Source organism: Seriola dumerili, unplaced genomic scaffold (assembly GCF_002260705.1).
Source record: "Seriola dumerili isolate Sdu_G_001 unplaced genomic scaffold, Sdu_1.0 BDQW01000226.1, whole genome shotgun sequence".
NCBI lineage: Eukaryota > Metazoa > Chordata > Actinopteri > Carangiformes > Carangidae > Seriola > Seriola dumerili.
This window is the reverse complement of record NW_019174481.1, coordinates 3,316,646-3,343,459: the sequence shown is the minus strand read 5'-3', so window position 1 is coordinate 3,343,459 and position 26,814 is coordinate 3,316,646. Positions and strand designations below refer to the sequence as shown.

Sequence of the window (26,814 nt, the reverse complement as noted above, 5' to 3'; positions counted from 1 at the left end):
ATATTGTGTGTATCCTTGAGGCCTAATGAATCCTTTTATTTCCCCACCTCATCCTGCATTACTTCCACTTTCTCTTGCTGGCAGTCTTCTTCTTCGTTGCCTTTGTTAGCACATTGTTACATTTCTTGGCAAGTTACCACAACCAACATGAAACCATTAGCAAGATTCTGTATCATGTGTCCTCACACGAATGCATAAGATAGTACCAAAATGCTGACCCACTCTTAAAAACATCATCGTAAACAGTGTCTGGCTATAAGTGGGTGAATACAGTCGTGCCTCAGCAGCCTCTGTCCTGCTGTATAGATGTCAGCTGACCCAACAGAGCAGAGCAGAGAGGGGGTTCAAAGGGAGGTGCATGACTGCAGCCTCATTTGATGTGGATGGCATTTGCACTCCAGTGTGTATTTTAAAAGGTTCTAAGGCCAACTCCTTTAATGTGTGTTTGCTTGCCCTTACTCTGCTTGATGGTCAGATCCATCTGTGTACACCCTTCGGTAGCTCAACAGCTCAATGTCTCTTTTTCAAGCCCTATAGAAAAGTAACCCTTTTATTTCTGTCCCATACACAGGACAGAAATCATTTGATTTCTGAGGGGCACAAGTGCCTGAAAAAGGCCCCAAGTGGGCATGAGATATTTTGTGACTGTACTCCCATTGAATTTGGTCTCATGAAATTCACAATGTCGAAATAAAGAATAGAATGGAATAGAATATATTAGATTATATTTTATAATATACGAAATTGTCATGGTGTGAATAGAAGAATTGCATATAGTTATCACACACACTGACACTGGCCCCACTGCATCTACAGTTGGAACAATAACCTCCTAAATAATAGAAACACTTTTCATTATGTGAATGAGTTATGTCAAGCAAATACATTAAAGCATTAAAGACCTTCTCACTATAAATGGACTAGAGGAGCTGGTTGTTAAATCGATGGGAAGATAAAATCTATGCTGACTTGCTGAAACAGTACAGCTCCCCTGCACACTGCTTCCTGTCATTATTTCTTTCTCTTCAGATGGAGGAAGTCAAATTTAAACTGTCTACTTATGTAATCTATCATGAACTATTACATGAAAGGGTTTTTCCCCGGCTGTGTTTACATACTGTATCTTCTGTTAACTTCATTTGGGCATTTCTCCACATGGATATTAAGTTGTAAAACAGCTTTCTTTTTTCTTTTTTTCTTTCTCTTGTCCCGTCCTCCTCTTCCTCCTCTGATCCCCTCTTTCTTTCATCTCCCCAAACACATTTACTTTCTCTCCTTCATTAGACCCAGAATGTGATGTATGACCTGGTGTCAGAGCTGCAGGAGCGCAGTGAGGAGCTGGACAAGCGCATCGGCACATTGGAGGACAAGCTGGACTCGGTGACGGGCAGCCTGCAGGCGCTGCCCTGCCTCATCTCCCAAGCCATAACCCAGCAGCAGCAGGACTTCCTGGACGGCTTTGTTCACCGCTTTCGGCCCGCCTCCCTAGCCTCAGAGCGCTCTGAACGCTCTGAGCGATCCTGGACTTCCACCGCCCGTAGGCGGCGCTCACCCTCCACAGCACCACACACCTCCTCTGATAGCGGATAACCTTGACAAATCCTCCGCAATCACATTTGAGCCCCACCTTTCCCAGCCCACCTCATCACCTCATTCTTTCCCATCCAAAGCCGTCCCTGTAACCGCTGGAGAGTCCATGTCTGGACTAATAAAGAACCCATATCTTGACCTCTGACCTGATCCTCGCCCATACACTCTCCCTCCCACCCATCTCTTCCTTCCTTCCTCCACCCATCATCAAATCCAAAAACCAATTCCTCTGTGACTGAGCCTCTCAGCACAGGACTGGATCAGAGCTACTCCAAAAGAACAAAGAAAGGCAAATGAAGACTTAAATCAAGTAAAAACACAAATGCATCCAAAAACAGAAAAAGACAAAAAAAAAATTAAAAAATGACTGAAAAACCGAGATAAAGTAGAGATATGGTTTATGTTTTAGCCATTGTATGGCTGTTCAAGTTAGCTTTTTTGTAAAAGCCCTTGTATAGTTAAAAAATGACTGAGTTCAGGGTCGCTGGGGTGAGAGCTGGCTATCACACCGGAGAGTCCTTAACCACAAGGGGGGAAGTTGGTCTGTGGAGCTGAGGGCCTCGGCTCACCTGCTGGCCCTCAGAGGCCATGGAGGACATCCGTCCACCCATCCGTCCGTCTATCTGTTTGTCCGGTGAGGAGAGCAAGACAAACCATTGGATTTCCCTTTCAAAAGACTAGTGTCATGGATTCTTTCCCATAGGTTAGGGTGAAAGCTTTAGGAGAGGCTGTGAAAGCTCTGACTTCAGGTCAGTGTTTGAAAATGCACTTAAGCGGGATGGGAAACTGTCACACAAAAGAAGAGCAAAGGGGATGCATATGGCATTACTACTGGGTAGGAAAAATTTACACAATTGCCAACTTCAAGGTTTCAGCTTCCTTGTTCTTACCAAGGGAAAAATGAGAGCGACTATCTTTTTTAGTTACATATTGACATGTGATTTTTCAGTGCCTGAATGTATAAATAGTAGAGGGTTATTTAATTACTAATTTCAGAGCTTTTTTACGATGTTAACAGTCTGAATACAGCATTGCATTCCTTTTTCAGATACATTCCTCTCCAAAAATTTAAAGAAAATGTCTTAATGTAATGCATAACATTGCCTCCATTACACAGCAACTCTAAATGTTTTGAAAACCTTTTTTTTTTCTCTTTCTACTAACACCGTGAGAAACGAAAAATGTTGAGAGAGTAAGCGAAAGTGAGACAGAATATTTGTCAGTGTGTTTGTCAGAGAACGAGTTCACTTTTAGCTCAATGCTGCACACTCATACACACAACAATGAAATATGTAGTAGTCTACCTTTCTCACCACCACCAATTAGAGCTTCCTGTGGTCTTCAGATAATGGCATGGCTTGAGGTCTGCTGGTATATACGGCCACACAGGCACACATCACTGGTTGAACTGAGAAACTGACCTTGCCCCTTTGCATGGTTCTGTGCAAAAATGACAATGGAACACAATCTTCCTCGGATGGCTTGATGATTTTCTTGATTTTGATTTTATTATGTTTACTTTTGTTTGTTTGTTGCCTTTTTTTCTTTTGTTATTTTCTACTAAAATTTCTTCTTCTTTTTTTTAAACTAGGATACCTAGAGTTTTTAGAGTTGCAGAACCTAGAGAGTTGCGGTAATGTGATTCTGTAATGCATTCCCTGTTTAAAATATGAGGTGAAGAAAATCGATATAACAGTAGAATCCTGGAAGGATACAAATAAAAGTGCTGAAGAAACTTTGATGGTTACAGGACAGTGAATTGTTCCCTCAGCAAGTTTAAAGGAATAGTTTGACATTTTTGGGACTTCTGCCCATTTACTTTCTGTCTGAGTGTTATATGAGAAGATTGACAGTGTTGTGCATGAACATGCTAAATGTTTTTGGAGAAAGCATCAGAAGGTAGCGGTAATGCACCTAAAAGCAGTTTGGCAATCACCAAAAACATCAGAAGAAGAATTGTGTTTTACGGTGGCACCAATGGATTTATACTGGTGCTGCTGAAGCCAGTATATGTTTTACCACATTAACAAAGTGTCATAAAGCAGGACAACTCAAAACAGATAAGTTTACAAATGTAATTTAGCTCTATATACATTTTTACATAATGCAGAAAGTGAAAAAAAAGAGGTGCAGTAAAGGTATACTGTAGATGCAATGGAAATATGTGTTGAGTTGTCCTGCTTTATGACACATTCTCTAAGTGGTTAAACATGCACTCACTTTGTTTTTCTTATCTTGTAACGCTCATTGAATCTGTGTGAACTGAACTTTGAGCGAGTTCCTGTGAAGTGTGAACTTGCACAACACTTAAGATGGATATCACTGTCATATCTGTAGGGTAAATATGAAGCTACTGCACACAGCCGGTTAGCTTATCTTAGCATACAGACTGGAAACAGAGAAACGGCTAGCTGGCTCTGTCCAAAATTAACACATTATATATTGTTTGTTTAATCCGTACAAAAACTGAAATGTAAATAATGCAGTCACTTCATGGTGACAATATCGTGGGAAATAGTCCCCCCATAAAACCACAACTTCTCCACACCCTACAGTTTTTGTACGTATTAAACAAACATAGTCATGAAAAGTCTGTAGTGAGTTTTTTTGTCTTTATGCTAAGCTAAGCTAGCTGGCTACTAGCATTGGCTTCATATTTACTGTATACATGTGAGAGTGACGTCACGCTCCTCAAAATATCAAACCATTCCTTGAAAATTACAATATCAGGCCAATATCAGGCGTGTTTCTAAATAGCACTCAAACACATTCACTGTGACAAGGGAGAAAGTAGAAAATTTAAAATGTCAAAGGCATGAAGTATGATGCATCATAGAGTTCTAATGAGTAGAAAATTTCTGATCTGAAAAGAAATAATTAGGTTTTTTAAAGTGTTTTTTCAAAAGCACATATGAAAGCAGATCAGGAAGTCAGCGGGTTAGCGGGCTAGCATGCTGTCCTAAAGTAGTTTGAATGGTAGATCGTCTCAAAAGGATGTTAGTGCTAAAAATCCTCATCATTTATGGCCCCTTAAGCTAACACACGAAAAGGAGCATTATTATTTCTTGGATCTTAATTATTTACGAGCTGCTTTGGGCTGAGCCGGGTCAAATCCTGTGAGACAGAGAGCGAGCCCACTCTCACACAGGTTCTGGACAGGCCAGAGAGCACTTCATTTAAGAACATACCGAGTTTGCTACAAGTGGAACTTAATCAAGCATGAATATTAGCTTTTTTCCTTTCAACTTGAGTTGATGAAGCATGACTCTTTACTGCCCCCACCTCTCGCCACTTCTCGTACAGTGCTACACTCCACTCCTTCAGTATGAGGGGATCTATCATGCCATTACAGTCTCTGTTTCAATCAGTGTCATCCAATGAGTCAGGATGGCTAATGGAAGACTATCTGCTTGATTACGACCTCACCTGCCTGTTCGTATCTAAGGTTTCCACCTCTTCATTACATCAGAGCTTTAGCCTCGCATTTGTCATCTGTCATCATTAAGAACATCAGTCCCCGCACACAAAGAGGCTTTCCAATGGCCTGCAGCAAAGACCTTTGATTGGTTCAAATGAAAAAAAAAAAAAAAAAAAAAAAAAAAAAACAGAGAAAGAAAGGAAGAAGCAGGGGAACCCCCAGGTCATGTTCCATGTTGCACTCAGGGTGTACTATTCAGTTACACCAGGAAGGATCACAGATGCTGGAGTGTCTTCCCCAGAGAGAGGTAACGGTGCTGGTGTTAAGGACTTCATCCTTCATCAGGCAGCAGGAAAGAGTAGACTAAAAAAAGAGACAGATGAGAGCCATAGCTCATTTACTGACAGACGTCTGTTTTGCCTCAGGGGGGTTGTGAACAGCCAGAGTGGGTGTCCTGTAAATATGACCTCATTGTAGATGTCGCCACGTAAACGGGACAAATGGTGAACTGCAGGGGTGAAGGTAGCTGGGTGCAATGCACAGCATGTTCAGGTATGCAGTAGATGTACTAGACAGGATATGAAGGGTTTGAAATTCTAGCATTTCTATCGATTTCACTGTTTTGTTTTTTTTCTTCTGCTGATGGAGGTATGATCAGGGTCTATTGTTTTTTATCCAGTTGTAAAAGTTTGTTTTCTTCAGTCCTTATCCTGTCATCAACAAAGACCTGCCAAAACACCATTCCAATATTTAATAGTGACCCAATTTTCTCCACTAGAAAATATGAAAAAAAAAATACACAGTATTTTGTAGTGAAGTGAGGGACATTCATGATGTTATTCTGATGATGGTAGATAGGTGATAAACGCATCCCAGAGTCTTTTATTATCCAGAAAAAGTAGGCTTTCCTCATAGAGCAGGCATCAGAACACACTTCTACTGAACAATAACAGAGTGAAAAACCCCAAAAAGTGAAGAAATGTAACCCAATCATTGTTCTGTGTACACTGCCACATGATGCATAATGTACGTAGTAGCACTGGAATAAATCAACTTTTAATGGATGGCAAATGGGTTTAACATATTCTCTGTATACTGTTCGCTGTTCCTTCATTTTGCAGGTGAACTTTTGTCCTAGCAAGGAGAGACACCAAGGTGAAATCATTAAAGACTATCTTCAGCTATGATCATCACTCTTCTTCTTCTTCTTTCTTTTGGCAGCTGTAGACAAATTGAATTTGAAATAATTTCTCATGTTTTATTTTCCATTAAATCAACAAAATTACAATCTAAACTCCTATCATGCGTGTCGACCCAATCTGAAACTTTTTCACACAACGTCCACTCGAAGGAAAAGAGAAATGGCAGCAGTCTAAAGCCAATTGTGACTCTTAAAAATGTGGGTTGGCACACGTGTTGACAGATACAGACATCACATGTCTCTTCCTGTAAAGGAGGTGAGGCAGGAATGTCCTAAAACGTGATTACAGGAGGATGTATTGATGTACACATAAACACCGCTCCAGAGGACACACAGCTGCTGGGGCGCTGTTCCAAGGTGAACTATGGGCTGTACACACACACACACACACACACACAGCCATTAATGGTCAAATAACAAGCTACTATTCATGTCCACAAGCACAAACAAGGCTCAGCCTGGTTAATTACAGCCAAACCAGGAGGGACTTGGCAGCAGACCGATATCCCGCAAGAGTGGCAGAGTCAGTCACCCTGTAGTTGTTGCTACACAACCCCAAAGACATGCAGCAGTGGAAACACAGGGCACAGCTCCTCTGCTGCTCCTCACTCCCACGGGTGCAGGATCATTAAAATTAAATATTGTTTTTATCCTGTAGTATGATAAAGATCACCTGTGATTTCGAACATACACTAACAGATCAAAACCTTGTTGCATAGTTCAAGAAAGCAAAAGAAAAAAAAAAGGGAAAACAGCACCAAGATTAGTTACAGATACCCAGTTAAAATAATCTGCTGAGCAGGTAAGCCTTCCATTATTCCCTCTGTAACAATGTCAGTCTCTTAATGAGCACAGTTCATTCATCCAGCCACAACTTACTCTTGTGTTTAAGCGAAAAAGGCGAGAAAAGAAAAGAGGCATCAAATTACCAGGGATCTCCCGTAGAGGGTACTCAAGATCAGCCCATGGTGAGAAAAGAGGCAAGAGAAGGAAGCAGGTTGCCATGAGGACTGAAAATGACCCTCAGACTGGGGAAGGACAGGGGGAGGGATCAGCTTGCAGGGTGTTGAGGATCGTGTCCCCAGTGTGAAAAGGTTCTTCGGGGACAGCTTGCGGCAGGCAGGGGAAGTCATTTATTGAATTTATTACAGGCCCCACTTTTCTCCCTGTCTGCCCTGGGAGCTAATAGCTAGCAGCTGCATTATGCTTAATGCCCTCCCTATCACTTTCAGCTGACGTGGTTTCGCATACACTTTGGGAAATCAGAGAGAATAGGAGTATTGATCTTGGTTTTTGGCCTTTTTTTTTTTTAATGCACGGTGCTGTAGTGGTCGTGGGCGTGAAGGGCCTTTTCATTCCATCAAATGTTTTTTTGAGTGTCATTTATTGCTGCATCCATCATTTCTCTCTTTCTCTTTCTATCTTTCTATCCCTGTCTATCTGTGTCTCTTCCTCTGCTGTCCATTTCTCTCTCTGAGAGATCTGAGGCCGAGTGAACTGATACAAATGAGGTTGTCTGTTGGAGGCTGCCGCAGCTTCCCTGCTTCATTTAGCTACAGAGGAATAAAAATAAATAAATAAATAAAAAGCCCTTTACGGAGCCCTCAAGCCATGTGTCAGGACGTCAAGCATGAAAGTGTGTGTATGTGTGCACTCCCATACACACACATGACGTATACATGTGTCCTCCACTTGACAGAATAATTTCAGGCAAGGCGAGAAATTCAGATGTATGATGACATCAAGTACAGTTTTTTATCAGTTACACAGATTAACTTTCTCTATACAGACATTGATACCTGAGATGAAGAATGGTGTCACTCATCAATGTCTCGTCTGTTGATGATCAACTACATCTCCATTTTATGGGACAAAGTCAGGTTATTGATTGATGTGAGTGTCACCTTTGAAAGGTATTTATAGGCTCTCTTGCCATAACGCCGCATATGGTGTTATCAAAAATAAAACAGTGTAAATGCTAAACTAAGCATTAGCCTCATATTTACCCTTCAGACATGAGAGTGGTATCAGTCTTCTCATATAACCCTCAAGAGAGTAAACAAACGTCTAACTATCAATTTAATATTTGCATTACGCACACATGCTGTCCCATGTCTTATATGACAATAGGCCTGTATTTGATAACAAGTGTACAAACAATATTCTAATCAGATATTTTAAATGAATTTAAACATTCAATTCATAATTTAATTCAAACACTCAACTTGTTACGTTGAACAGCGAGACCTGTATTCATGCTCATTTATGTAACTGTTTTACGTGCAGCATTAGGCTTTTGCTTTATATATACACGGTATATGTCCCTTTACATGACTTTTGCATTGTTCCACATATTATGTGCAGCTGAGCAGGCACCTGTGCTGGCAGTAGGGGACATGCACGGCAGCACCAGATGAAGTAGCCCCGGGCCAAGGCCACTTGTGGGACTCACTACTCACTTGAGAGAGTGGGTTGCATTATGTGTTTACCGTACTGAATTGGCTATGAGTACTGCAGAGTGTGTGTGTGTGTGTGTGTGTGTGTGCGTGTGGGAGTGGAAAGAAAAGGGTGAGGGTGAGGGTGATGGTAATGGTGGTGGTGGTGGTGGTGGTGGTGGGGCACTACAGATGTCCTTGCCCCGAGCTTTCTCTACATGAAAATCAGCGCTGCTCTGGAAGTATCGCTGGCACAGAGTGACGTCACATTATACAGCAGGAACAATTCCTGGAGTCAGATGTGGAGGGTTAAATCTGAGCTCAGGTGTCACCGCTGAGGGGAAAGTGCTGCAGTAAGACTGGGTCTGCTCCCTGGAGACATTATAATATCTCAATATTAGAATGTGTTATATTCATTTAGTTTCTTTTTTTATGCTATTCTTCTCACGTAACTGAAGACGCATGGTAAAAACATATAAGGGCGCAGATTTTAGTTGATGTTCACAGAAATGAAAACAATGCAAAAGAGAAAAGGTACAGAAAGTGGGAAAGAGAAAGACCATGAATGGGATAAAGAGACACACCGAACTCAGGGAGAGAGAGAGAGAGAGAAAGAAAGAGAGAGAGAGAGAGAGAGAGAAAGAGAGAGAGAGAGAGGTGGCCATGAGCTGTCAATGAGAAGCACAGGAGCTTGCTGCCCTCTAGTGCCAAACACTCCAGCTCCCTCTGTGTCTACGAAACAATATGACACAGCTGAGATGAGAATGAATTATTCATAAATGACGTGATGATAAAGCAGTATTTCACAGATCGTAGATATGAGATGTAATTGATCATGTAGAGCTGATATCAAACACATGCTTGTCTCTAAAAATAAGTGTAATCTCCTGGATGTGTTTGATTTTCTAAAGTGATATCCTTAATACTTTAAGTATCGCTAGACAATGCTGGACTGGTATATGTACACAAGAGTCTCTGAAGCAGTATTAATGAGTGGCTTATGCACCTTTTACCCATTTCTTAACAATAAAGTTCCAATAATTTGAATCCTAAAAGGCCGCCCAGGCCCTTTTAAAGCACCTGTTGTGCATCATTTCAGGTTAGCGCACCACCTCCTCCCCTCCGTTTTATGAATGTCAACAGTTTCACCTCTCTCTCTCTCTGTCTCGCCCCCACAGATTAACCTAGTAGTGCCAGTCAGCAGCAGCACAGGGGCGGTTCAGGTTTAATGTTTAAGCTCTAACTCCCCCCTCTCCACACACACACTGGCCAATCGCCCTGCGTGTGTGCAAGTGAGCACCCAGCACCAGGAGTGAGTCACCTGAGAGACTGAGGAGGGTGAGCTGAGTGGGCCTGGTGGACACAGCGGCCATTTTACAGTAGGTGTCAGTTCCTGTTCCCTTAAAAACAATCACTGAAAGTCCTGTGAGAGACTGACATCCACCTGGAAAAGCCGGGGTCAAACAGGTAAGGAAAGCTGTTGAGTTTTGAGGGTTTTTCTGACTGTCCTCAAAACAAATATTCTGTTTGTTATTAATGTGTTTCCACTTTGATTTGCCGTGACAGTGTCATGACTGTTGCTGTGTATTACGAGCTTGAGCAGCAGCTTCCTGTGAGTCACGGCTCAGCTTAAACTCCTCTGTTATTAGTCTGAGTCTGAGTTGTACTGTAGTCATGCAGTGGTCCCACTGTGAGGTGTTTTTCTGTGGCAGAGAGCCTGACATATTTCTGATGCTGCTCCACACACTGTGAACAGCGTGTTTAAAGGATCACTGCAGTGGTTTCGCATTGTTTTGGTCCGTGTGCCACAAATCACACACACCAGGCGTTACATTGCAGTGTTACAAACAGTGCAGGTGTGTTTTAGAAACCTTTACTTTTTTCTACCATCAGGGCATCAATCATTTTCCCTTTATTTCCATTCAATATGAAAACCTTTTGGCCGACTCTTAAAACTTGTTTGAGTTGGATAGTCCGTCGTAATGAATTCCAAGTATGGATTATTGTTTGTCATTCACTTTATATTAGTGAGTGACTAAATCAACCTGCACTTAAACTGCTTTGCTGTGTAATAATAGTGTAAGATTGTAAAAAAAAAAAATTAATGACAATATTGTTATTTCAACAATGGATCCAATATCTACAAGTATGTCAAAGGGATTTCTTGTAGTAACAACCCCAAAGATAATAATTTCCCAGCTCCACAGTTTCTCTCAGCTCTTTGCAGCATTTTAGTGTCTTTCCCAATCTGCTGAATTTATCAGTTAAAAGAGTCAGACCCCTGATTGGAAACTGAAACAAAGATAAAAAGCGATTGAATATTGGACTTCCACTGATAAGGCGGACACAAACACACACACACTCTTCTAATTAAATGTTGTTCTGTATCTGCTGGATTGTAAATAGGCAACTGTTTGCTAACTAGTTTCCCTTATCTACTTGTGTCATTGTTGTTTGTGCCATCTTGTTTCTGCTGCCCCCAAGGGGCCAAAAACAAAAACACTTAATGCCAGCTAAAAGTGTTAGCTAACTATTTTCATACCATTCATAAATGACAGAAAATCCACCTGGAATGACAGAAAGAATCTATCGAAAATGGACAGTACAAGTGCGCAACCTGCATTTGTGACGTGGCCCTTTAGGTTTACACTGTCAGAAAGGAGATTGTTTAAATTATTTCATCTTATTCTGATCTTAGAGAAGCAAGTAAAATCATTCATGTTTCAGTTTATATAGAAAATGAGAGGTTAAAGTTCATATAGCTGACATATACAGTTATGTGATTTGAATCATATGAGAAAGATAGATTTGTTATAAAGAATGACATGAAAGTGTCTGATGTTCAGGTGTGTGAATTATAGATTTCAGACCATATTATTATGATATACAGTATATCCGTGCATGCTTCCTATTCAAAACAAATAAATTATCTTTCTTTCTCCCACTCCATGTCTCATAAGGATTCTGTGATTGCTTCTTTCTCAATGAATTACTAAAATCGGCACGCAGCATGAAAAGCTGGAGCAGGAAATTCAAGAGACAAGAGCCTGAGAGTGTGGTCGGGTCCTCCTCCAGCAAGAGGAACTCCATTAGTGATCCACCAGTGCCTGTGTGGGTTACTCACACACCCACACCAGATAATATCACGGATGATGATGAAAACTCCACAGGCCGCACATCCAGCACTCCACCATACGCAGAAAGGGAGGATGCTGACAAAAAAGGGAGCATGAAAGACAGACTGAAATCCCTCATCCCTCAATCATGGGGGGGCATCATCCATAAATGGACAAGGGAGAGTGACAGCTTTAATGACTCTGAACCCAGCACCACTAGGATCCAGATCCTTCCCAATGGGACCAGGGTGAGCCCTCCTGTAAGTCCCCTGATTGAGCGCAAGAGTTTGGGAGACTCACTGAGCAACTCCACACAGAGCTCCCATAAGCCTTTGTTAAGGGACAGCCCCACTGATGAGTTGTTTCGTCGAGGCCCAGGAGAGGAATCTCTACTCTCCAGCATCCACCCTGCAGAGTACTACGCTGAGAAGCTGGAGGTCTATAATCAGAAGTACTCTTATTTGAAATCCTGGCCAGGCCTGCTCAGACTGCTTGCCGGACTTGAGCTCCTGTTTGGGGGCATGGTCCTTGCCTGTGTCATTGCCTACATCCAGAAAGACAGTGAGTGGTCCAACAGCTACGGACTCTATAACGGTGCGTACAACAATGGGCTTGGTGTGTCAGGATACAGCTACAGGGGTCCCATGACTCCCTTCATTCTGGCTGTGGCTGGAGTCTCCTGGATCATTACCTTCTGTCTCCTGGTGATAGGAATGACTATGTATTATCGCACCATCCTCCTCGACTCCCCCTGGTGGCCCCTGACGGAGGCCTTCATTAACGTGGCGCTGTTCCTGCTCTTCATGGCAGCAGGGATAGTGTACCTGAATGACTTGAACCGTGGGGGGCTGTGCTACACGACAATAGGCATTAACCCCATCTTGGCCAACCTGTGTCGCGTCGATGGGGGCCAGATGGCGGGAACGGCTTTCATCTTCATCAACATGACGATGTATCTCGGAAGCTTCCTGGTATGTCTGAAGATGTGGAGGCATGAGGCCGCACGGAGGGAGAGGGAGTACTTTGAGAACAAGGTACAGTTCATAAACACTGTGGAAATTTTAGATGAAAGACAAACTCATCACTTCTAAATTCAAAGTGGGAGGGAAATAATGCTGATATGGGAAGTGCTCCTCTTGAATACAGTATTAAAGAAGTGCGGTTCAATTGGCTTTACAAGGCCTGTAAAAAAAACATAAAGTTCACTGTGACAGGTTTTTCCCGCGGCTTCTGTAATTATTCCTTTTCTTGTGCGGCTCTTTTTACTCTCTTTGTTGCTTGCCTTTAGATGTGAGACAGGAGGCTGTCTGACTGACGTTTGGACATCACTCTGCCCCGTGTTTGTCATCTATCGAGGGCTATTTTTAAGTATTTATGTCACATCAAACGCCTCATTTATTGTAGGCAACAGTAAGGGATACTATTATTGATTGCAAATGTGCCAGCGACAGCCCTAAAACAACAGTGGCAGACCAAATCCAATGAAATTTAAAGTCAGTCAAGACAATCTGCAGTGAGCATTCTGGCTGTCAGTATTGATATGTCAGCCTTTTCTGCTGGTTGATGCCACAGATGCCAGGATTCATCCCAAAGCTGCAGCCTTGGTGTTTTTCGTGACTTTATTGACCATGTAGTCCTCTCTGTATAAATGTGACACAGATAGCTAAGTTAAAGGTGAAACACACTTCCTTGTTCTTCTTCCGTGTGTGATGCTTTCTCAGTGTGGCTGTTATAATCATTTTAAAAACATTTGTCAAAGGAACCATGGCTAATACCATCAAACAGGCGTAGCATTAAAAGGTGTCACAGTTTTGTACAGATACTGAATTATGAGGAACAAAGTTGCACATGTAAATGCTGGTATCTCTGTTATCTCCGGTATCTGCAGGGAGATGTTTGCCTTTAACACTGATATGCCCTGAACCACTAGCATAGCTCAGAACAAATAGCTAACAGTGTGAACCATATGGCAGTGGCCACTGGCATCAGATCCAATTTAATTAGCACATTATGCCAAATAAGAAAACCTGTACACATCCAATACACTATTTTAAAGCATTAGCTTAGACAGGCTGTTTCTTGTTGTGCAAGCTGCAGGAAGAAAGCTGTGTCTACCGGTGTAACAAAAGAATTATGCATGTTTTTGCTTACTGAACTCAGCACATAAAACTGACGGAGTATTGTTGTTATTTTCCAGGGGTTTTTATGATTGTTCCCCTCTACAGCTTGTTACTGTCTGCAAATAGAGTCCATGTTATCAGGCATCACAGCCACCACCTATGGGTGAGAAACAGCACGGTCAGCTAATATATTTGATGTCAAATAAGAAAGGGTGAGAGGCCACGAGTGAACATAATAATTCCTCCTCCCGGCCGAGGAAATGCAGCTTCAGAGGTTTAGCTTGTCAAAGCAAAAGAATGAGGCAGTTTTTTTCTTTTTTTTAATTTCTCTGACGCTTAGTTTAACCTAAAATTAGCTTCCTGTAATGATGACACTGACCCACACACATATTGGTTCATATATTCTGAATAAAACTCTTTCTCTTTGACCTTTAGCCTCAGGAGGAGTTCCACCAGTCCATCCCACTCGCCCCCCGCAAAAACAAACGCATATCCTTCATGGATGAGATGGACAAATCTCGGAGTAAAGATTACATCAGGCCACATGCACTCGTCCCTGAGAACCCAGTCAGTGTGAGGAGAGACACGGCATCTGAATACATTCCCAAAGCTCACATCGTCCCGGACTACATCAAGTGAGTGAACATTTAAACGATGCATGTTCAGGAAGATTTCTCTGTCAACATTAGTCACAGTGTACACGCCGCACATGATCATACTTGACTGTCTGACGACTCCATAGAGTTACAAACAGAAGAATCAGTTTGTCGTGTCACTTCTCTCTGCAGGAAGTATCCAGAGATCGGATGTGTGGAAGAACGAGAAAAGTACAAAGCTGTTTTCAACGACCAGTATCAGGAATACAAAGACCTTCACCGAGACATCAGCACCACCCTCAATAAGTTCAGGGAGCTGGACGCCATGATGGCACGACTCGTCAGAGATGGAAAAAGCCAGGTGGTGAGATGGGTATATAGGAAACTTTATTTATCTTAATGAACCACTTCTGTGCCCTGCTTCCAGGAAATAATTTCACATCAAAAGGACTTGTCTCCAGATTGTCCAGATACATGATCTCTGATTATATATTTTTGTTTCTACATGATGCAATTATGCTGCAGACTGGTGTATGTTTTATGTCACAATCTGTCCAAACCACTTGGATCATTCTGTGTGTTTTTCCTTCAGGATCATCAGAGGATTCAAAGCATATTGAAGACGTATCAGCAGAAAAAGAGTGTAAGTGATGGAGTTTGTTAAAAAGTGAGGGCTTAGTCTGCCCTTCCTTTCTGCTTCATGATGGTTAACTCAGATGTATTAGATTTGCTACTTTTGTGTAAACAACTAGGTAATTTTTTTTTTCAATAAATCTGTCCACTGATTCAAATAATACTGTTTCCATCATGAAATGTGGGCAACTCTGGAAATTCTCATTTAACGCAGCATCATTACAGACTGAATCAGGCCAGACAACAGTGAGCAGAGAGAAAGAGACAGAGAATTAGAAAAGACAGATTTATGTAACAGAGTTTGCAGCCGCTAATCTGTCTGTGATTTACAGGCGCCTGGCTTTCTGGAGAAAAAGGAACGCTGCGACTACTTGAAGGCCAAATTAAGCCACATCAAAAACAGAATCCGAACATTTGACCTGGAGACCGTGGCAAATAGTCAGACATGAAGACCACACAGAAACATCTGAGCAGTCAGAACAAATCAGCTGTTGCCTTTGTTGATTCAGTGTAAACTTTAAAATGTTAACTCTGCCAATGATTGTATTTTTTCCCTTTTTTTTACGAAAACTTGAGTTGTGAAATAGTTTGTACAATAAAGTTGCTTTTTATTTACATTCATTGTACACTGTTTATTATTTTCACTGCCATTTTTTGCTGCCTTTCTTTCTTTTGACAAATTGTTTTTGGTCCTACGTTGACAGGTTTGGTTTAACTTATACCTATTTTGTATTGTTATTTTCCTTACTATAATCTGTCCGTGCATCAGGATTGCAATTTAAGATAATTTTCATCTGCAAATGATTTTCTCAGTTAAGGTCTATAAAATGTTCATCAGGTGACATCTTCAAGTTAATCAGTTTTTAATCAGTTTTTGCTTGAAAAATAACTTGAATGATTGATGAATTTATTTTACATAGTAATTTTCTGATGATCCACCAATCAGTTAATCAGCTGATTGTTTCAGTTCTGACTGCATTTAATGTGTGTATGCAGCTGCTTATATACAAATATTAGTATTTTTATTGTTGTTGCTGTTGGACATTTTGAGGGTTGATGGTGTAGACTATACCATGAAACTATAGATCATCATTTACATATCCTATTATACATTAATGATAAATAGTTCCAGTCTGTGGCACTGTGTGTAGGTGGACTGCACCTCCCCATCTGATGTATATTTATTATGTAGACTTTGCTCTTGAATTTGAACCTGGCTGTCGCCTGCAGCCTATAAAGCGTCTATCAGAGCATGTGGAGCAGCAGGTGAGCAGCAGGTGAACTGTGTCCCTGCTGAGACACTCGGCCACTCCGCAGGGTCCACGGTGAGTCAGGCGGCTCCGTGCCTTTCATTTACGGGTTTTTTTTTTTTTCAGGAGAAGGTATCCAACATAGAAAATGACAAAGTTTACGACCGTCGATGACGTGGAATGCGAGGACTGTTAAAGAGGAGACTCGTGAATGAGGCGGTGTGAGGCGGCTGAGCTGGAGTAGACGTTTTCTATAGTGTCTGAGTAAGTTGTTTTATATGTTCTTATGGATTGATTTTGGAGTGTTTGCTATCATATGTGTTCACTTGTCTGACCTGTTGACTGTTTAGAGACTTTCAAGCAACAACAATGGAGTTTAAAAGCAAGAAGAAAGGACTTACACGTTTATGGCCATTTTCAAATAAAGTGGTCAGATCTTACACTTTGGGTGGAAAGAGGGCAGCAGCTAAATTTTAAAGTTTATTCTCAGTTTGTTTTCACATATAAAAAAAATATGAACAAACCGAGAGAGTGAGCATACATAAAAAAAAAAAACATTGCTAAGTTAAATTAAAGTATGTAGTTGATCAAAGGTACAAACAGCTCTTCCACGCCTGACTGGGCTTCATTTGTAGCTTCCCAGTGCTCTCCCTCAGTGGGCTGACACTCAGCATGTGCACACAGGAAACACACTGTAGATGCAGCAAGGGGGGGGGGGGGCTTCTCTGGTTCTCCCCTGCAGTAAACACCACGCATGGCTGCCCCAGCTCGCCTCTTATCTGCTGTCTGTCTGAATTATTGAAGCCTGTTGGGTTGAGTTCCTCTGGAGTGATGAAGTGTGGGTCAGCGATACTGGACAGAGGGTTCAGAGACGGGCTGAGGTGAACGAAGGGCAGAGAGGCTCAAAACTAAAACTGACTTACATCAAATTGACAAAATTCCCCCCCCCCCCTATTTTGATGTTTGTGTATTTATTGTTTTAACTGTTGTGTGTTTGTTGAATTGTTGGTTGTTTTCTTGTGTTTTCATGTTTATTTGTATTGTATGTTAGGACGCCCTCGAAAACGAGATGATTCATCTCAAGGGGTTTAACCCGAGAGAATAAACTTGTATCAAAAGTCTTTGTCACATCTGAATTTTGAGAACATTGAGAAAACACATTTGGCACTTTGTAAATGCCAATATTAAGTGATATGGTGATATTACAGCATGTAACAAGGATACTGCTTTTACCATGAATTAATATAATATATCATTTCTTCCTCTTCCAGGTGAAACTGCAGTAACGTCCACCATGTATGATAGCCCCCCTGTGTACAGCCCGCCTTACAGCACCACCTCCCAAAGCTTCTATCCGCCGAGGAGCGTCCATTCCCCTCAGAGCCAGTATGTCCCCTACACCTACAATGTCCCTCCAGACTCCTACTACGTGGAGGAGAAGCCTCAACACTTCTACCGCTGGTTCTCTCCTCCTGGTTTTGTCAAGGTTTTCCAGGGAACCACTGTGCTCATGTGTTTCCTCATCTTCGCTTGCGTGGCTTCAACCTTGGTGTGGGACATGAACGGATTTGGGTACGGTGGTTACGGTGTAGGGGCCACAGGGAGTGTCGCAGGGACGGGGTCAGGATATTATGGAGGCAGCTACGGCTATGGCAGCTCCTACATGACGCCACAGTCTGCCAAGTCAGCTATGATCTCCATGGCAGCCATCAACTTTTTGGTTTCACTGGGCTTCCTGGTGGGGAGTTTCTCACGTTCCCGGATGATGAGGGGATGCAGGTTTTACCTGACTGTGTTCATCTGTAATATCATCTTAGCTGTGCTTCAGGTGAGTCTGCCTCATACGGCATACATGTGAAAGTCTCCATTCAGATAGTCTTACACTATCATCAGTAAAATAACAATTTCCACCACTTACCAGAACGACTTTCAACAGCACTCAGGTTGTTCATGTAGATGGAAATAATTCTAGTGTAATACTTAGTAATGAGAGGAAGAGAGGTAAGGTGTTTCCAGTGTTTCTAGTTTCTAGAGTCTTATTCTTTACTCAAAACACCATTGCATTCTGTTCTATTGAGTCCAATCTCTGCCCCCTCTATAATGAATTTCACTGTGCATGACTGTTTTGCTTTGTATGATTATAATAGAAAACTGTGACTCTGGTAAATAAGACTCAAAAAGCTGTTCTGAATCAACTATACAGACCAGCAAACCAAAACTGACGTGGACTAAAAGCTGCATAGAGTCTGCAGTCGATTGTAAGATCAAGCAGTTCCAGTGAGGAAGTCATTTCATAAAGTGTTAAGAGCTTTAAACCTACAAAACTACTTTTTTGGCCACGGGTGAGCAGCAGAAACAAGCTGTGAACACAACACTGACATAGCAAACTTGTTCACAAACAGTTGCCTATTTACACTTTCAGCTCATACCGAGCGACATTAATATTCATGTGGAATGGTGTTCCCGGTCTTCTGATGAATGTAAGTCCAACATTCACTCTCCATTTAGCGTTTGGTTTCCACCAACCCTCAGAGGCTCCTTCTGACTCATGAGCTGCTTAATGCGCCGCTATGTTCATTAGCTAGTCGCTGAATGACTGTTTCTCTGGTGCTGGACAGGCAGCGTATAGTTGATTTCCAGAGCTTCTCACTGAAAACAGCTGCCTGCTGCAGCTGAAAATGACTCAACTGTAAAGTTGTGGGTTGTAAAACCAAAACAAAGAGCTGAAAGATAAAACACTGTGGAGCTGAGGAGATCTGCAGACTCAGATGATAATTCTGTGTGAGTTCATCACTACAAGTGAACCCTTTCACACATATACATATATATATATATATATACAGTATATAATGATTATATCTGCTTTAAAGATCCGATGAAATGAGTTAATGAACTTCAGGTTCAGTCAGAAAACTCAAAATGACTTGATCTCAAACCCAACTTTCGGCCAATCCTGTCAACTCTTTAACTGTATGACATTGTTTGACCCATCACTCTGCTACTGTACTTCTGTACGTCACAGAGATGTAATGGCACTATTTCATGAGACCTTTAAAGTTCAGACATCAGCCTTAACTTGGTAAGAAAGGCGGACTAAGGTTAAAACTGACTGGTGAGGTGGGGTCATGAATTGTATCTGCTACACTTGATGTGTTACAGTAATGTTGTGTGAAAATTCTCAAATCAAATCAATAGTGTGATTGAACCTGCCTCTCTTTTTAGGGCATCATCAACATTATCTTTGTGATTGGGGTGAACCCAATGTCTCAGAGCTCACAGAGCATGCTGTACAACCCCATGCTGATGATGTGTCAGAACATCCAGGGTAGCCCCAGCCTCAGCGGCAGCGCGGGGGCTGGTTTTCCGGGGGGGTTCCCCATGTACAATCAATACCTGCACCACTACTGCTACATGGACCCTGAGGAGGTTAGCTGGATTATCCTATTTTATTCTAATCTTATGTGTTCTCCTCCATTCTGATCTATAATTCACTTTCTTTCCTCAGGCGGTAGCGTTAGTGTTGGGTCTGATGGTGGTGCTGGCTCTGTCCCTGTCTGCTTACTACGCCTACAAGACCCGCAGCAAGATTTGGCGCCACGGCAAAGCTAACATCTACTGGGATGAGCCGCTGGTCAGGCCATCAGAGGGGCAAGACGTGCAGGACTGGGTTTGTGACTGTCTCTTCATTATTTACTTCCTCATGTGGTATTTCTTACAGAGGATGGATGGGAATGGTTGTGTATCAGCTGCTCTAGTGAGTAAGTAAATGAGTCATTTGGGATTAATTAATGAGAATTTTACTTGGAAATCAGCTGGCCCAAAGTTTACACTACTGACACATCGGTAAAAGACTTGGAAGAATTTATTTCTGCATTATTTCCAGGCAGATAAGGAAACAAAAGCCAGAGCGCCATCACTGCTTACAATCTCATGTTTGTTTTTTTCTGCTTTCCAGCAAGTATGACGTCTCAGGGCCGATATAAACACCACAGTACGATTCTCATGTCATGCTGGTGCCCGTTTCACCAGCTCACATTACCTGCTGCTGTTGACGCAGAGAACGTTGGTGTTTATCTTAGGCACACCCAGGTTTCACTCTAACTGATCATTAACCTGACCAGTGATAACAGTTGCACAGAGACCATGTGAGCAGCATTGCAGGAAAAAGGTCAGGAGACTCTTTCAAAGCGATTCACCTCATGGTTACGTCTGAAGTTTCAGCTTGTTTCAACAGATATTATCACACACACATTTCCTGTACACAGTCATAATCATATATGTTTATAAAGGATGGTCAAGTCCGCTGGAAATGACTCACTGGCTCTTAACCAAAGAAGAAACAGTTGCTAATAAAAGAAATAAGCACTGTTCGATGAAACCAGCATAGAAATTCATGTAGGAGATTTAATTTAAGAAAGCCACTGAAAAATCATTTAGTTGTCAGTTTTTCAGTCGAGCATTTGCTTACAAAATCAGAAATCTGAACAGAGATCCATGTAATAATAATAATAATAACAATGATAATAATAATAATAATAATAATAATAATAATAATAATAATAATAATAATAATAATAATAAACTTTATTTATGTTGCACTAAAAAGTTTGTAACAAAGTTACAAACTGCTTTACAAACCAAATAAAACCAAATAAAATGAAAATAAGAACATGAAATAAAACATACACATAAAATAATAAATAGGAATAATATAATAATCAGTATAAGTAATAATAATGATAAGTATGAATAACAACCTATGTCAAACATGTCAAACAGATCCACACAGGTTTGAAACTGTACACAACACTGTAACATACGTTTCAACAAAGACAGTCATTAACAGACTCTCATCAGATTCAGCTGTACTTGTGAATATGGCAAACATTATACCTGCTCAATATCAGCAAGTTAACATTATCACTGTGATCATGTTAGCACGCTCACATTAGCATTCAGCTCAAAGCACCACTGTGCCTATAAGTGTAGCCTCACAGAGACAGCTGTTAGCACAGCTGCAGACTCTCAGACCCTTTTTTGGCACTTTTCTCAATATAATTATCCAAAAACATCAGTAAAGTGCATAATACACCTAAACGCAGTGCAGCACATTCGCAGTCATCTCTATATTTGAATTTATCAGGCAATTTTTCAATTTCATCCTTGATGAAGGGTGGTGTAGTAGTTATACCTACATACATCCAGAGCATCCAGATTAGGGTCTGTGTGTTGCTGGGGGACCTTAACTTTTTTTTTTTTTTTACCACTGTGGTAATGTTGTAATCCAAGTATGTGGTCATGATTTGTCTTAGATAAGATACTGTTGCATACAGCACACAGTAAATCACAGATATGTATTTGCCATAACGATTTATACACATTTGTGAGAGTATATTACATTAACTATCATTTAGGACTGAAAAATTATTTGGGGAAAATGGGAAAGTAACACAACTATAGCAACAGATTACAGCCTCACAAACTGTGGGAGAGGGTCAAAGTGAAAGAAAATCTGTGTTAAAAACAAACTGCTCCATGTTGAGATGCTTCAGATTACCCATGTTTATATTTTTCTGTTGAGCAGCCTCTTGTGGCGGCATGAATAATGACTTTTCTCTACAGGAAAATAACATCTTTGGTTGTATGATTAAACTACATATGTTAATGTTGACAAGCTGTTATTCTGTCAATGGATATAGGTGTACAAAGTATCCAACTTTGCTCAAAATAAACTATCACTTTAAATTGGACCCCCAGTTTTGGAACCACTGTCCTAGAGCATCAGTGGCCCAGCATTTAGCAGGTACTCCTGGTTGTAGGGCCCTGTGAAAGCTGTGCTGTTTGTACTTCCCAGCGGTGGCCCCATGTGGTACTTAGTGGTGATTAATCTACTAGAGTAGCAGTGTACTATGAATGTATCATGTCCACCATGACTCATTATGGTAAGGGAAGAAACATATTCAGTCAGTTTATCCAGCGAGGCCTTGGCCTACATACTGCCTGTCACCGCAAGTGTGTGTGTCGCTTCATCGAGATGCAGGCCCTATTCTGGAGCACTCCCGTATTGCAGTGAAGATGCTTGCCTTGCAGGGAGGCATATATAATGTATGTGGCATGTATAATGTATAAAAAGGGTTGAGTTGCCTCTGTGTTGCTGTGTGAATCATGGTGGCGCTAAATGATTCAGTCTGCGAAGGGGCTGCTACACGCGGCTGCAGATTAGACTCCTGGCAAAGAATTAATTTCCCTGTGTTTTGTGCCACGTTTTCATTTAACACAAGTGGAAACTGTGTTAATGGAGAGAAGAATGTAGGATAATTGGATTCAAAGCAAACACTGCATTATTTTTTGAAAATTCTATGTTGCCTGCATTGAATAGCATGTCTCAATTCATATTTATCAACGTGAGCAACTCCACCAAAGTCAAAGAGGATAACAGAACTAAGACTACAAACATGAAGTGATGAGGTGGCACATGTGTAGCTCCTCCAAAGAGAATACATATCTCAAGAGAGGGTATGGAAAAACACAGAGAAATATTTAGAGGGAATATGGATTCATTTTATGTTGCAGAACTTAAAACATAAAAAAAAAGGCTGAATTGAGTCAAACTGGTGATTGCAGGAAAAAAAATTAATGGTAGGAGTTCATAATGGACTCATTTTCCTATTTGCTTCTTTGCTTCTATTTTTTTTCCTTTTCATATCACTGTAAATTGAATACCTTTGGGTTTTCTGGACAATTTTAACATCACTTTGGGATCCAGCACATTGAGATACACATTTGTGATATATTTGTATCTCATATATACACAGTTCAATGTTTCCTTTAAATATTGACTGGATTAGTCCATAGTGAAAACAGTCATTAGCTGCAGCCATAAAACGGTTAAGACATGAAACTCCAGCTTTCCTTCTCTCAGCTCTCTGAATAATTTTAGCTTTGGTGTTACTGTAAAAAACACTGACTGGTCTGAACAGCACAGCAATTAATAACACTTGAATCTGACAAAGCTGCACCCGTCACAGCATTTTTCTACTGCAGCGGATCAGATTCCCTGCAGTTTCTGGGAATTTCTTTGCATAGTGGATCATCCTCTGACTGCACATTCATGAGATCTGTTTCACATGCTGCTTTTTCCAGACACTCAGCATCAGCTCAGTAGATCCTCATCCTGTGTGACTACACTCGCATCCAGAAATAGGTCGAAGACTAGAAGTCATTAATGATGCATTATACAGTATGGCAGTAAATTACATGAGGCATAATGCAGTTACTCTGTATCTTTTAAGGGTGTTTTTTTGGCTATGCATCTCTTTTTGTGATGTAATATTCATTTTTCCCACTTCCTGTCACTGTTTAAGGCTGTAACATTAGTTGTGTAGTAGTGTTGTACCTAAGGTGTTCAATTCTGTGTTTGATAAGCACACTGCTGTTTACCTGACGGGTTAGAAAGATGGAACAGCAGAAATGTTTGTTCCACTGATTTCACTCCTGTCTCATTCTTTCTCAGTGTGCTCACGATGATACAGACACACACTCCTGCACTGGTAACATGCATTTCATGTTGGACACAGTTCAGAAAATTGCTTTTGTGTGTTTCCTTCCAACTAATTGGCTCTGATGGTCGTTGAAAGAAAGGATTTGAGGTGAGACACTGATCATCCTGGAAACCTGGAGGATGATAGATGTTAGAGCTGCTTTTCATTTTACTGCAGTGTGTCACACTGTGGCCAAGGCTACTGTGTATGTGTGTGTGTGTGTGTGTGTGTGTGTGTGTGTGTGTGTGTGTGTGTGTGTGTGTGTGTGTGTGTGTGTGTGTGTGTGTGTGTCTGTCCTTGTATCTGTGTGACTACATTCATACATGTCTGGCAGCCTCTCTCATCAGAGTGTTTTCAGCACATTTTGCTCTCCAGTTTGCTGCCCAGAAAAGGTTCTTTCTTTCAAGCATAAATAATGTGTTTGACTCCTCCTCAGTATTTACTTGTGATGTTAAATGTGGCATTATGTTTGAGAATACTGATTTACAGATCACTTCATTTGTATTTTCTATTATTGTGGATTTTCTGTCTTGTGTATCTCCATATAAACAGAATCAAATGACCTGCTCTCTCATTTAAAAATTCAATTTTGAAAAACAGAATTCCTCATCCAGAAACCACCAATCTCAACAATAAATTACAGGATTCTGATTCCAATTTCTTGACATTGTCTCAGGTGAACCATGTCGGAGAGGTGCGCAGCACACAGCAGGCACCAACTGTTGTTTTATCAGAGAGAGCAGCACCTGACCTCAGGGCGGAGAACAGTGTGGTCTCCTACGGCAATGGAACAGTCAGCATCCACAGCGAGGGAAATTATAAAAGCAAAAGGTGAGTAATGGTCACAGCTGATGAACACCACTGAATGATCTGTGCCAAGGGCATAGGTTTGGGCTCAACATTGGTAGTGACGCAACAACCCCACAACCCCACCAAAACAAAGAGATCCAAACAGTTTATTAACATATAAGATCTGAATTTAAATTCAGGAATGCCCTTATGCAAATGTAATATATGTACATGTGTTGAATGTCCATATGTGAAATATATGTACATATGAAGTAAAATGTATTTAAAGTATTGCCTAAAGATCTCAGATGAAACTTATTAGAAATTGGAAAAAAAAATGACACATTGATATATCTGTTTGCATTACAGACATATACATGAATGTATATCAATCCCAAAGCCTGACAGTATATGTTAATATTATATATGTAAATATAAAAGATAGAAATGTATGTTTAAAATTAATTTGAAATTATTATTAAGGCATAAAAAAGTCATAGTATAGTAAGGCATAAAATAAGTCATATTATAGTAAGGCAAAAAAGTCATGAAATGTCATCAAAACGCCATGGTATAATAAGGCATAAAATGTCATTAAGGCATAACATTTCATTAAAAACGTCCAAAAACGACACAGTATATAGTAAGACATAAAATGTCTAAAAAATGTCATACTATAGTAGGGAATGAAAATTTGAAAAAAAAGTCACAGTATAGCACAGTGTAAAATGTCATTAAAACATCATCCTATAGTAAGGCATAAAAATGTCTAAAATGTCATACTATATTAGGGCATAAAAATTTGAAAAAACGTCATACTATAGTAAGGCATGAAAACATCCAAAAATATCATTGTCCAGTAAGGCATAAAAACTTGAAAAATCATCATAGTACAGTAAGGCATAAAAACATCATAGTATAGTAAGCCATAAAAACATAAAAAAATGTCACAGTATAGTAAGGCATTAAAACGTGAACAAACGTCATAGTATAGTAAGGTATAAAAACGTGAAAAAATGTCATAGTATAGTAAGTCATAAAAACGTGAAAAAACGTCATAGTATAGTAAGGCATTAAAACGTGAGAAAAGTTATAGTATAATAAGGCATAAAAACGTGAAAAAACATCATAGTATAGTAAGGCATAAAAACGTGAAAAAACATCATAGTATAGTAAGGCATAAAAACGTGAAAAAACATCATAGTATAGTAAGGCATAAAAACGTGAAAAAACATCATAGTATAGTAAGGCATAAAAACGTGAAAAAACATCATAGTATAGTAAGGCATAAAAACGTGAAAAAACGTCATAGGATAGTAAGGCATTAAAACGTGAACAAACGTCATAGTATAGTAAGGTATAAAAACGTGAAAAAATGTCATAGTATAGTAAGTCATAAAAACGTGAAAAAATTTCATAGTATAATAAGTCATAAAAACGTGAAAAAACGTCATAGTATAGTAAGGCATTAAAACGTGAAAAAAGTTATAGTATAATAAGGCATAAAAACGTGAAAAAACGTCATAGTATAGTAAGGCATAAAAACGTGAAAAAATGTCATAGTATAGTAAGGCATGAAAACATCAAAAAACGTCATAGTGTAGTAAGGCATAAAAACGTGAAAAAACGTCATAGTATAGCAAGGTATAAAAACGTGAAAAAATGTCATAGTATAGTAAGGCATTAAAACGTGAAAAAACGTCATTGTATAGTAAGGCATAAAACGTGAAAAAACATCATAGGATAGTAAGGCATTAAAACGTGAAAAAACATCATGGTATAGTAAGGCATTAAAACGTGGAAAAACATCATAGTACGTTAAGGCATAAAACGTGAAAAAACGTCATAGTATAGTAAGTCATAAAAACGTGAAAAAACGTCATAGTATAGTAAGGCATTAAAACGTGAAAAAACGTCATTGTATAGTAAGGCATTAAAACGTGAAAAAATGTCATGGTATAGTAAGTCATAAAAACGTGAAAAAACGTCATAGTATACTAAGGTATAAAAACGTGAACAAACGTCACAGTATAGCAAGGCGTAAAATATCATAAAAACTTCATAGTATAGTAAGGTATAAAAACGTGAAAAAACGTCATAGTATAGTAAGGCATGAAAACATCAA

The 26,814-nt window shown here is 40.3% G+C and overlaps 3 protein-coding genes across 5 annotated transcripts in view; all 3 read left to right on the top strand.

Moving 5' to 3' along the window:
• LOC111229013 (small conductance calcium-activated potassium channel protein 2-like) overlaps window positions 1–3,133 on the top strand; it is a 41,036-nt gene extending 37,903 nt beyond the window's left edge. Inside the window, exon 9 of the mRNA XM_022755164.1 lies at window positions 1,285–3,133. Within this exon, the coding sequence (XP_022610885.1) occupies window positions 1,285–1,590 (306 nt within the window). The 3' untranslated portion in view covers window positions 1,591–3,133. The remainder of the gene's footprint in view (window positions 1–1,284) is intronic.
• A 6,880-nt stretch (window positions 3,134–10,013) lies between these two features.
• LOC111228998 (MARVEL domain-containing protein 2-like) lies at window positions 10,014–15,679 on the top strand. Of its 3 annotated transcripts, none has more exons than XM_022755142.1 (6): window positions 10,014–10,111; window positions 11,605–12,794; window positions 14,316–14,515; window positions 14,669–14,837; window positions 15,069–15,119; window positions 15,442–15,679. In XM_022755142.1, exons 2-6 carry the CDS (start codon window positions 11,655–11,657, stop codon window positions 15,556–15,558), a joined length of 1,677 nt encoding a protein of 558 aa, XP_022610863.1. In that variant the 5' UTR covers window positions 10,014–10,111; window positions 11,605–11,654; the 3' UTR covers window positions 15,559–15,679. The 3 variants fall into 3 exon arrangements, with proteins under 3 accessions (XP_022610863.1, XP_022610861.1, XP_022610860.1); XM_022755140.1 differs by having other exon boundaries at window positions 14,669–14,840; XM_022755139.1 differs by having other exon boundaries at window positions 14,669–14,849.
• Window positions 15,680–16,542: 863 nt separating this feature from the next.
• LOC111228955 (occludin-like) overlaps window positions 16,543–26,814 on the top strand; it is a 20,969-nt gene continuing 10,697 nt past the window's right edge. The window contains exons 1-5 of the mRNA XM_022755079.1: window positions 16,543–16,623; window positions 17,631–18,187; window positions 19,582–19,785; window positions 19,865–20,026; window positions 24,577–24,731. Of these exons, the coding sequence (XP_022610800.1) occupies window positions 17,654–18,187; window positions 19,582–19,785; window positions 19,865–20,026; window positions 24,577–24,731 (1,055 nt within the window). The 5' untranslated portion in view covers window positions 16,543–16,623; window positions 17,631–17,653. The remainder of the gene's footprint in view (window positions 16,624–17,630; window positions 18,188–19,581; window positions 19,786–19,864; window positions 20,027–24,576; window positions 24,732–26,814) is intronic.